At 39.1% G+C, this 12,486-nt stretch overlaps 1 protein-coding gene across 2 annotated transcripts in view; it reads left to right on the top strand.

Moving 5' to 3' along the window:
* Positions 1-11,375, top strand: part of sf3b3 (splicing factor 3b, subunit 3) — a 58,088-nt gene extending 46,713 nt beyond the window's left edge. For both annotated transcript variants that reach the window (XM_057837459.1, XM_057837458.1), the window contains exons 24-27: positions 1,495-1,593; positions 5,786-5,929; positions 6,010-6,114; positions 11,022-11,375. In XM_057837459.1, coding sequence (XP_057693442.1) covers positions 1,495-1,593; positions 5,786-5,929; positions 6,010-6,114; positions 11,022-11,162 — 489 coding nt within the window. In that variant the 3' untranslated portion in view covers positions 11,163-11,375. The remainder of the gene's footprint in view (positions 1-1,494; positions 1,594-5,785; positions 5,930-6,009; positions 6,115-11,021) is intronic.
* Positions 11,376-12,486: the final 1,111 nt, after the last annotated feature.

Below are 12,486 nucleotides of genomic sequence, written 5' to 3'. Positions count from 1 at the left end.
CCCTTACCGGTTCAATGCTGTACCGCACGCATGCTACTTTTAGACCGTGACGTCGCATCGTAAAGCGGAAGTAAAGCACAAGTGGGACATTATAGACCCGCTCTCGCATAGAAACCATGTTAATTCTTCTACTTTTCTCCGTTAATCATTAAAAAACGAACATGCCGATCACACACTGCATTTTTGGAACTTGTAGAATGACTCTAGACATTACTACATGAAGGAAGTTTTCTTCATACGTTTCCTGAAACCAAAAACTCTGAAAAAATGTGAAGAATTATTCAACTTGCGCGGACTTTTACAACCAGCTCGGCAGTAAACATTTATGCAGTAAACATTTTGTTGGGTTGGCATTGTCTCTCAGAGGACAAATAGGTAAGCGATTTTGATATTTTTAAATTTATTTTTAGTGTGACGATGTGCCGTGCTGCTTCTGTCTGACAATGAATGACCTGAAAAGAATTAAAATGGTATCTGACTGCCACTGCCACTAAAAAAAGCTTTAGTAAGGGGGAAGTGTAAATAAATTATAGAATTAAGATTTGTTATCAATGAAGAAATTAGAAATGCTCGTTGGCTGTCACTGAGTAGCATTTGCGATCGCTACACAAAACAAACAATATAAATTACCCCCAAGAACGGTCAGAGACGTAGGACAACCAGAGGATATAATATACAAGAAAGACGGAGCTGGTGGTAAAGGATAGCTTCTTGAAACAGGAGAATGTCATTGTGAGTTGCGTAAGAAAAAGGTGTCGATAAAAAAGCTAAGGCTATGCTTCGGTCGGCTTTTTTGTTGTTGTTGTCTTTTTCAGCCCTCGACACTCAAGCCATCTCTTTAACAATTTTATGTTCTTTCACATCTTTGCCAGTGAATTTGGCACCAGGGACATCATTTTCGGAGAGAATTGGTAGGTTTAGCTCTGTAAACATCTCCTTTGTACACGATTTCCATTCATTTCCTATCGGGGACAAACGGTCGCATGTCCCCCCTTAGCAACAGTAGCTTACGTCATGAATATTAATGAACGGAAGTGACGTTTTGCTTGCGGTTCGCAATTAGATTGGCCGTCTATCTCAATCCTTTACCTCTAGCCAGTCATCATGAAGATTATGTTGGTGTTGCTGCTAATTCCATTTCCAGGTCAAATATCTTATCACCATCAATGGCAGCCATTGAGTTAAGATTTTTTTCTGCACCATATATTTGTGTTGTGTGGTGATTTATCTCACCCTTGATTTGCTGTTATAGGGATTTCTTGTGGCCGTTCCGTATCATTGATTTAAGACATAACAAAGTGAGCACAGTGTATTTTTTATAATACATGATTAAAATTGACAATGGTGACGTTAGAAGGATACATTATTTACTATCGTTTTGGTGCTATATATTGTCATAAAGCCCAGAACTTATTTATTGTGTGCACAAACTAGCCAACAATGTTTTTTCCCCACTCACTTGCACAACCTGTCATCTCTCATTTACATTTTAAGGTTCGGCTTCCTCCCAACACAAGTGATGATGTTGATGAGGATCCAACAGGGAACAAGGCCTTATGGGACAGGGGGCTTCTCAATGGAGCATCACAGAAGGTAAGAGCAGAAGTCAGTGACATGTTGTGGCACATACATTGGCACTAAGAGGCCAAATAGGCTGACAAGAAAGTCTTCACAATGCAATAGCTTTACAAAATCAGATGAACAGTTAAAAATGGGGATGTTTTGTTTTTCTTTTCCAGGAAAAACTAAGTAGGGATAGGCATTTGACTGAAATGATAGGCGTACTGTAGAGGGCTTTGAAAAATAAAATGCTGATGTAACTTATGATGGTCAGGGGATTCAGTCTGTTCTTTATGGATCAAGTCTGCTTGTAGCACTGTGCTCAGTTACTTCATTGGCTGTGACTGCCCATATTAATAGGCTCGTGGCCAAGTAGGCTGTCAAAGGCTTTTCAAAAACGATTTTTAAGTGTCAAAATTGACTAAGTATAGCATATTTCAGGGAGCGCTGTTGGAAAATAACATGTTTTCTTTGTGTAAATGAGTAAATACTAAGTAATCACAGGCAGAAGTCTGAACACGGCATTGTCAGTCCTTCAAAATTCCAGTTCAAACATTTGGGATCTTAGTTTGGAATGCATCTCTTGTCATTCTTCTGATTAATTGAATTTTACCTACAAAAATGTACTTTTATTGATTGCGGGTGTGAATGCAACGACCAGAGCGTAAAAAGATGAAACCCATAGTCTGTTGATGCGTAAGTCTTCAAGCAGTCGTTGCCAGCAAAGAGTTTTCAGCTAAGTATTTGAAACAAACTTATTTTCAGTTACAGTATTTGATTTAGCATATCACTTCAGAGCTTCGGAAATGAAGGGATTGTGTTTGAAAATGTTGTATTTCCTCAAAGGTTTATGCTTTCTTTGGTTCAACCCACATAATTTCAACTGAACAACAGCACTTTTATCTGTAACCAGATCGTTTAATTTAAAATTCATTGTTAACTGTAACTAGATTGTTTCATTTAAAATTCATTGTGGTACCAACTAGGCATGTGCCGGGATAAGATTTTGACGGTATGATAACCTTGAGCAAAAATAACCAAGATTTCACGGTATCACGGTATTGCAATTATAGCTCCAAATTATGTTTTTTGAGATGTACTGTATGTGTTAAAAAAAATCCTTTGAAAAGGATTAAAAAAAACTTTTTCACAACATTTCATATTTGTAAATTGGAACATCTACATGAATATAATTTTTGAATAAATAGTATAACAAATATTTTAAATACAATTGAAATAAATAGAACTTGTAGACTAAACCCATAGCCACAGCTCAAGTTGCTAAACAATAGAACAAAAATAATTGTTTTCCATAAAAAAAGTAAAAAGCACTTGTAAATTTTTAATTATCTGTATATAGGGCACTTCACTGACTTTACAGCTCCATCTCAACATTTTAGACTTGCTCGTTGTCTACATGTTTCTCTCTCAGTCCAAGTTATGATGCAGGAATGTGAGTATACCTTTTCTGGGTTAATATACCATGACTACTAATAATATTAATGGAGAGCGAGTTTGTTGCTAGAGAGAAAAAAACACCACTGGCTGTATTATGAAAATGTTATTTTGAACAGGCGTTTCCAATGGCGAAAGAATTAGGGTTGCCAACAGTCCCGGTTTGTGCGGGACAACTCGCAGTATCCGAAGTTCCGATGGGTTCCTTCGGCGTCTCCAGCGGCATTACCAATCGGAACTTCCTATATTGCGGGTTGTCCCGCGCAATCTGGGACTGCTGGCAAGTACCGTAGCACGCAAGAGTAAAAACATTTGGCTAATGCTTGAGAGGAACCCGGTTAGCCGTCTTGGCCTGCTAACTAGCCACATTATCTGCCTTGTTAACAAGCTAGTTACGTATTTAGTATTTCAATATAGTTAGTCGCTAGTTTCCATCGCTAGACACACTAAACACGCTGGAAAGAACTCGTAGCTGGTGGGAAACGTAAATGACAGCGTTTACTTAAATTTTGTATTAAGTGAAAGATGATGGTCACGTAAATGTGAAATCAAGTTCGAGGTATTGCTCCCCCTTGCAGCCACCCTCCGCAAGCAAATCTTGACGTCGGATGTCCTTCCTCCTCCAACCCGCGGCCGTCTGCTTCTCTTCGGTAACCAAAATACTCCCATACAAGCGATTTTTTTTTTATTTTATTTTTTTTACAACGGAAAAAGCTCACCACCCTCAGCCATTGTGTCAACTCTACTATATAGCACAGAGTAACGTTACTGACTGACATAGCAACAACCGGAGGGGGAGGGGTTAGCACTCCCGCTCCATTTCTCGCAGCATTTTTGGGACATAAAACGTAGCTAATACCGTATTACGGTATGACGGGAAAATTTTAGTGGTTTTGAAGCCGTGACGTTTTACTACCACGGTAAACCTTGAAACCGGTAACCGGCACATGCAAAGTACCATTATTTGAAAATCAAACGAAAATCAGCTCTCGAAATGTCCAGCTGTGTTATTTTATAAACCTTTTCAGCAGCGGACACAGGGGACATTTAAAAGTCTTTTCAAAACAACAGCAGTCATGGAGAATTTATTATAAAAATGTTTTTAAAAAACATTTTTTAAAAAAAAGATGGAAACTTGCAGAGGGATTGGAAATTGAGAGATATGTAATTAATCCTGGAAGAATAAAATAAAGATTTACACAAATTACAAGGAAGACAACATGGGAATTGAAACAGATGGCTGACTGGTTATTATGAACAATGCCAGTCACCCTCTACACGCTGTCATCCGTACACAGAGGAGCTCGTTCAGCAATAGGCTGCTCCTCCCCAGGTGCAGAACTAACAGACTGAGGGGCCGTTTACATGGTGACTCTCCTAGAAGACCAAAAATTTCATGTTTGCATTTATATGGGCCCATCTCCATTCAAACAATGTTGCAATTCCGCACGAAAACGATGTAGTATTCATGCCAGGCCCTAGGGGGCAATGCAGATTTACAAGGCGACAGCGAATAATGCACTTTGACCCCACTAAAGTTCCTCAGCCCGGAAAAAAAATATGCCCACCCACTCGAAGCGATGGCATTTTTCTTTTGTTCAAAAAGGCACAAAAATGGAAACATTCAACATATTCAAAAATATTATTAATCAGTAAATTAAAGCCGACATTCCACCATATTTGCTGTTTTTAATGTTTAGTAGCACCGCTGCGCACACCCAATGTGATGTGTACTAGTGCTGACTGTATCGGTGCGGTGTTGCACCAAGATAGCCTTTGATATGCATGCCGAGATAGCCCCCCGCAATCGAATTCTTCCACTTTGGAGGCAGGATTCAGAATTTTTCGTCTTCGCCTTCCGTCTCCTGCGACACCATATGGACGCGAGGCAACTCTGCAACACAGTCATTGCGTCTTCGTGTTGCAGAGTCGTCATGTAAACTGCCCCTGAGAGACTCCTTTGTCCCACGAGCTATCAAGCTCCACAACTCTACTTTAGGTGGGAGGGGGAGGGACAATACTGCACTTTAGCACCTCTGTAAGTCCTTCTACTAGTGCCCGCCTGGTGTTATTATTCCTTTTATTGTATGTCTTAATTAGTAGCACTTGTACTTTTTTCATTTTTAAATTTAATTTCATGTTTTTAATCCCTTTTACTCTAGCACTTTTTTACTATCCTGCACCTTATACTTTTTATATCTGCTGCTGTGTTGTTATGGGCACTGGAAACTAATTTCCCTCAGGTAACTCTCCCGAGGGATAAATAAAGTTTATTGAATTGAATTGAATTGAATTGAGTGAATAGTGATTCGGCGAAAGGAAATTCCCAGAATAGTGTCGGGACAGAATAGATAAATGACATGGCTCGACATTGGCTCTGATTAAAAACATTAGGAATGATCTTAAAACAGACAATGTTCACAGTTCATATTCACTTTGAGTCCTATTGGATGGTCAGGCTGGTGTAATACCTATATTTAGACCATGGTAATATCTAAAAATGTTTGCTAACCAATTGGATTTTTGGCCTTGCTGCTACAATCTGAGTCACATGGACAAAGGAAAAAACCCTTATTTGATTTGTGAAGTGGAGAAGCATGATATTTTGACGGCGATGAATGTGTTCTGACCATTACACATATTTTACACACTACATTATACACGTACTTTTTACCCACCCGCCACATTATTGCCAGACGACCAAACAACCGAACAATTCACTGTACCAGCCAGTACTGTGTTGGCAGTAACTCCTGTGCGTGTTTTCAAGGCTGACGTGATTGTCAACTACCATGTTGGGGAGACCATCTTGTCCATGCAGAAAACTACTTTGATCCCCGGAGGCTCAGAATCACTGGTGTATACTACCCTGTCTGGAGGCATTGGAATTCTTGTGCCTTTTACTTCACATGAGGTGAAAGTGGTTTCTCTATTAATCGTTTTGTAATACTTGGCTTTCCCTTTATGAATCATTTAACACCACTCTTTTGCCAGGATCATGATTTCTTCCAGCATTTAGAGATGCACATGCGCTCGGAATTCCCACCACTATGTGGAAGAGACCATCTCAGTTTTAGGTCTTACTACTTCCCTGTCAAGGTAGGTTAATCTCTTCATTTATTGCTCAGTGTCATCTTGTCTCATATCAAAATGTAAACTAGTCAAATAAAACTTCGAAACGGGGAGAATAGAATTGGTTGTTAGATGTTATTCTTTCATGAATATTTTCCCATCAGCACATCTTAGAGTACTCATCCATTTATTACATTACAAGAAAGAATGAAAGAACACTTTAAAAAAACAGAATGAGTCGGTGAGAGAGGAAATTGTTGAGAAGAGGGGTAAAGTTATGAGTCACGAATTTGGCTGTATTTTGGACATTCCAAGTGCGACCAGTCAGACAATCGATGTCGTCTGTTAACGATGCAAGGTCTGAGAAAATCTGGAAATAGGACTATTTAATGACAGCTGTTTTAAGGAGCATCTGACTACAATTGGATTAACCTGGAAACATTAAAAAGGCATAATTGATGCTGTGGCGTATCAGCTAGCCAAAGGCATGCTAACACTGTGGACAGTTAAGTAATCTGGATATAAACCTGTGTGTAATTTGCTTTTTCATAGATGTCTCAACCTCTGTTTTCTAACGTAAAGTTGTCTAAATTCAGCCACTAAATCTAACGTATATTATATACGCAGATAAAGGATAAAAAGTTATTGATCTTGACCAATATGAAATGCTTACGCAGCCGTATAATACAAAGCCATGCTGTTGTCACGTGCAGAATGTGGTTTAGCATTGTCTAGCTTAAATAAGCAAGGGCGTCCATGAAAATAATGTTGCACTGATGGTAGGATGTTTCTCTTAGACCAGTATGCACATTTCAAGCATTATTAGTCATCTTCATAGTTGTGTAAGTTATCCATGCCATCACAGATGGTGGCTTTTGAACTGAGTGCTGTTACCAACTTGGGTTGTTTGTCCTCTTTAGTCTGTATGACTACGCGTCCTAGTTTTCCACTTTAAATTGTGATTCATCTGATGACAGAATAGTCCTCCAGTTCTTTAAACTGCCTTTTCAATGACTCCTGGCCCAGAGAAAATGTCTGTGCTTCTGGCTTCGGTTAAGAAATGGCTTCTTCTTTGCACTGTAGAGTTTCACCCAGCAACGGTGGATAGAACGCTGGATTGTGTTGAGCAGCATTGTCTTTTGGAAGTGCTGCTGAGCCCATAGCCCATTCTGTGATTTCGTTTACAGTAAAATTCCTGTTTGTGGTGCAGTGCCGTTTTCAGGGCTTGAAGATCACGAGCATCCAGCACGGTTTTTCTCCCTTACCGCTTATATGCAGTGATTGCTCCAGATACTCTTGAATCTTTTCAGATTTCCTTTGTCAAGTGCACACAAAAAACACCGTAGTGAGATTCATGGCAGCGAAATGATCTTGCTTGCTTTCGACTTGCTACAGAGTTAAAAGACATACAAAATAACTAAAAAATGTAACTAAAATAAACAGTGCTGATAAAAAAGCAAGTAATAAATAAATACAGATGCAAACGGAACAACCAGCAGGGTTACAAAAGTAGAAGCATACCTCAACATTTATATTGCACCAAGATGTTGCACATTAGAAAAAGAGAAGTGTTTACAGTGCTTTCTATGAGGTTGATCAGGTGAGAATGGGACTATGTACATGTGAGTCTATATGCATGAGATTGTGTGTGTGTGTGTGTGTGTGTGTGTGTGCGTGTGCGTGCGTGTGTGTGTGTGTGTGTGTGTGTGTGTGTGGATGTTAGTGTGTTGGAATGAATTCAGTCTAATGGCCGCAGGAAAGTTTAGTGTGTTGAGATTAATTCAACAGTCTAATGGATGCAGGAAAGTAGCGGTTGCTGCGTAACCTTTTGCCGGATGGCAGGAGGGAGAACAGTCCATTCTGGGAATGTTAGGAGTCTGAGGCAATACGTCGTGTTTTGGATAGGCAGCGGCTGACGGCTATGTCCTAGATGGATGGGATGATTGAATTTTGATGATAATATGGACCGTAGATGATGAAATCACTAAAGTCCTTACAATTGTATATTGAGAAACGTTATCCTTAAACTGTTTGACTGTTTTCTCAGGCACTTGCTCACAAAAGGTGAACCTCGCCCCATCTTTGTAAATGACTGAGCAATTCAGGGAAGCTCCTTTTGTACCCAATCATGGCACCCACTTGCTCCCAATTAGCCTGTTCACTTGTGGGATGTTCTGCTAAAGGTGTTTGATGAGCTTTCCTCCACTTTCTTAATTTTTTGCCACCGGTCCCAGTTTTTTTTGGAACGTGTTGCAGCAATTTGCCTGGTACACCAGACTCACCGCTGTTCCTGCTATTGAGTCTGGCCACCATTCACGCGGATACAATTTCCAGGGCGGAGCAAGCCACAGCAAACAGACAGCGGAGTGGACCAATCAGCGACGGGCAGACGTGACATTAGTAAAATGACAAGGGAAGGACGAAGGACTTGCGCGCGGAAGTAAACATACGAAGAGAGCGGAGTTTATTCAACATGGCTAGCGCGAGACAGACTGTTGTCACTGACTCGTGTCGATGTGTTTTTGGTAATTTAAAACTGATTTTACCGTGGATTGGAACATATTCTCGGCTCTCCCGTTCACCATCTGTGTAATGTGGAGACGACTTTCGACGCGCAAGAATGACGATGTTCGTTAAGAACACGTCACGCAAATAAACGAATCTGATTTGTCGATTGATTTTGTACCTGCTCGAGAGGCCGTTAATGGGCTGGTTCACAGACTATACTCTCAGTGTTTGAAAAATACAGGGAGAACAGTCTGGCAGAGCCAGGCAAGCAGCAATAAGATTAAGTTAATGATTATTTGCTAAAACAATAGTTTATGACTTTTAAGATTAAATATCTTGTCTTTGGAAGGTATCCAATTAAATATAGGTTGAACACCGGGGCGGAGCTTAGGGTGCTGTGAGGGTGCACCCAGGCCTGAGCACCTATGGGCTGGTGTAGGTACACACTCCGCGCGGGTTGCACAAACTGCTCAAGGACCTTGGGCTGCTAATGATATCACAACAACGCTTGTGTTGCACAAACTGTTCAGGTTGGGGACACATTTGTTTTATGGTTGCCTCATTAGTGCAAAATTTTGGATTGAACTTGAAAAATATGTCATGTGTAAAACCAAACCAAAGATTATATTAAATGGGAAAACAATTATTACTGTATTTGATTCAAAACCCAAAGATTATTATTAAATTATTCTTGATTGAAGTTGATTTATATTTCTCATCACCTAATATAATAACCAAAAAAAGGCTAGTATTGAAGCTTATGCAGAAATATTTAACAGTGTGTGTATGGTTGTGTGTGTGTGTGTGTGTGTGTGTGTGTGTGTGTGTGTGTGTGTGTGTGTGTGTGTGTGTGTGTGTGTGTGTGTGTGTGTATATATGTATATGTATATATATATTAGGGCTGTCAAAGGATTAAAATTTTTAATCGAGTTAATTACAACTTAAAAATTAATTAATCGTAATTAATCGCAATTAATTGCAATTCAAACCATCTATAAAATATGCCATATTTTTCTGTAAATTATTGTTGGAATGAAAAGATAAGACACAAGATGGATATATACATTCAACATACGGTACATAAGGACTGTATTTGTTTATTCTAACAATAAATCAACAAGATAGCATTAACATTATTAACATTCTGTTAAAGCGATCCATGGAAAGACTTGTAGTTCTTAAAAGAAAAATGTTAGTACAAGTTATAGAAATGTTATATTAAAACCCCTCTTAATGTTTTCCTTTTAATAAAATTTGTAAAATTTTCAATCAAAAAATAAACTAGTAGCCCGCCGTTGTTGATGTCAATAATTACTTACACAATGCTCATGGGTGCTGAAGCCTATAAAATCGGTTGCAACCAAGCGCCAGCAGAGGGCGGCAAAACTCCATAAAACACAATTAACAAGTGAGCGTTTCCCTGTACCGTCATTTAAATGTGTCTGAGCGGGGCATCTGCGTTAATTGCGTCAAATATTTTAACGCGATTAATTTTTTAAAATTAATTAACGCCCGTTAATTTTGACAGCCCTAATATATATGTACACATACAGTGGGGAGAACCTCCCCACTGTACATATATATATATATATATATATATATATATATATAATATACTGTCCGTCTTAATGTGAAGAGGTAAAAATTGTAAATGATGTACATATAATGTACTGGTTGTTTTGTATTGTAATTTTGTACTGTTCAATTTTTTAAAAAAGTATTCGGGCTTGGGGATGCCACAACACCACTCGGTTGCATGAACTGTTCGGGTTGGTTTTTCTTTTTTGTCAATAATGGACCATTTATATGAAGAAATTTTTCATTATTTAAACAAAGGAACATACGACATCAGTACTGATGTCAAAGCAAGCGGGGAAAAAAAAGAACATATAAAATACTGACCCATAAGACATTAAAAGGGTTGAGAATGACACAGGGTTAAAAGCAAGGGAATGAAACTGATTTTTTAAAACTAGTTTGAGATATTTAATGTCCTCTAACATTAGAGAGATAGATGTATGAGCACACGTTTGCTCTTTTATTTCACTTTCACATTTAATTCTAAATAATCATCTCTGTGTATGATATCATCAATCAACTCTTCGGCCAATCATATAGCGAGAATACCGGAATGTCATTGTCAAACGCAGGCAACCGCGCAGTTTGTGAAAACCGAGCTGATTGTGGACCTACACAAGGTTTGCGGGCATAAAGGCATGTGTGCGGCTGGGCAGAGCTTCATTAGTGTGATTAAACAGGTGTTTACATCACAGCAGGAATCAAAAACCGCCATTTATTGGTGGAGTTAGAGCAAATGGAACCACTGACCCCAATCTCCCCTTCCAATTCAGTGGGCATGGAGAGTAGAAATTGGACTTTCGAAGGTTTCCACCATGTTCTCATGTTGTCGTGTCTCATGCTTGCAGAATGTGATTGACGGTGATCTGTGCGAGCAGTTCAACAGCATGGAGCCTCACAAGCAGAAAAGTGTGGCCGAGGAGCTGGACAGAACGCCACCAGAGGTCTCCAAGAAACTGGAGGACATCCGCACACGTTACGCATTCTGAGCGCTGACCTCAAGCGTGAGTTTTGTACTGTGTCATCATCCGTTTGGACCCACAGATCCCCCCAGCCCCCCCAGCCCCCCTCCCACGGCTCAGACTTTCTGTAAGTAAATCCTATATTCCCCATAATATAAAACTTTGAACTTGATCATCTCAATTAACAATGAAGAATCAAAAAGCCCCGCCACTTAAAAATAGTAAACATTTTACTGACAATTGGTGCCATGATCTTTATTTTTATTTCCTGACCATTGTGTCCCAAGTGGTGAAGGTGCTTTAGGACCCAAGCAAATTATCAACAGAAATCATTCCGACATTGTCAAATAGTTGTCATGAAGACTGAAAAAGTATAGGAATAGTAAAAAGTCGGTATCAGATTTTTTTTTAATGCAACTGTTTTCATGGGCTTTGGAGTTTTATCATGGTAAATAACCCAAAAGGGAAATGACATTGTTTGTTTCCTGTCTGCGGTGGTTGACTTATACCATTTTGTGGCATCAAGAGTCAGAGAAAATTAGGTGGGCGGATGAGCACACAGTTTAAACCATTGAGTGTTGTCATGGTCAGGCCTGTAAATTCCCCCGCCTTGCCCACAAGCTCTTCTAGCAAGTTCTTGTGTGCGGAACAGGCCTTTTTGGGCGTATATTGTAAATAAAGTTGGGTTTTTTTCTACGTGAGAAAACCTTGTGTGTGCCGTCTTTCTTTGTGTGACGACAACCGAGGACTTTTCATTTCAACACCTAACTTGACAATTACAGGACAAAAAGTTACCAGTTTTACTTGTTGAGTGACTTTTTCTTTAGTTTTGGGCTATCAGAAAAAGGGGCTGTTACAATTTTGAAAAGTTCAAACTGCAATCATAATTTTTAAGATAAAAACTGTTTACTTAGTCGAGGCCATAGATGTACCGTAAAATCCAGTCCGTTTAGCCGCAAGGATGTGGAAACACATGACAAATAAATATTATTTTTTCCAACACAAGCAATATATGACTTTGCTTTGAGGCAAGAAGTGTGAAGTTCACTGTGGAAAAAAACAAATTAACTTTTTTAAAGAGTCTTTGTTTAAGCAACGTCAACATGGCTTTACACAAAAATGTTATGCCAATTTACTGCTTTACTGCTCACATTCAACAACTTTATTACTTGAAAATAAAGTGTTCAGATCATTTTAGCGGGTGGCAAGGTTTGTACAGAAGCAGAATGGAGAAGTATATGACATCCAAATGGTTACTTTTGCACAGAAATAAGTCATAGACAAAGAAAATGAGGTATCTAAGTTCAAAATGATAAATTGAGTGCACTTCAATAGGTCTTTATCTACTTTT

Source organism: Corythoichthys intestinalis, chromosome 5 (assembly GCF_030265065.1).
Source record: "Corythoichthys intestinalis isolate RoL2023-P3 chromosome 5, ASM3026506v1, whole genome shotgun sequence".
NCBI lineage: Eukaryota > Metazoa > Chordata > Actinopteri > Syngnathiformes > Syngnathidae > Corythoichthys > Corythoichthys intestinalis.
Note: the sequence above shows the minus strand (reverse complement) of the source record. Positions and strands in the feature narration are given on the sequence as shown.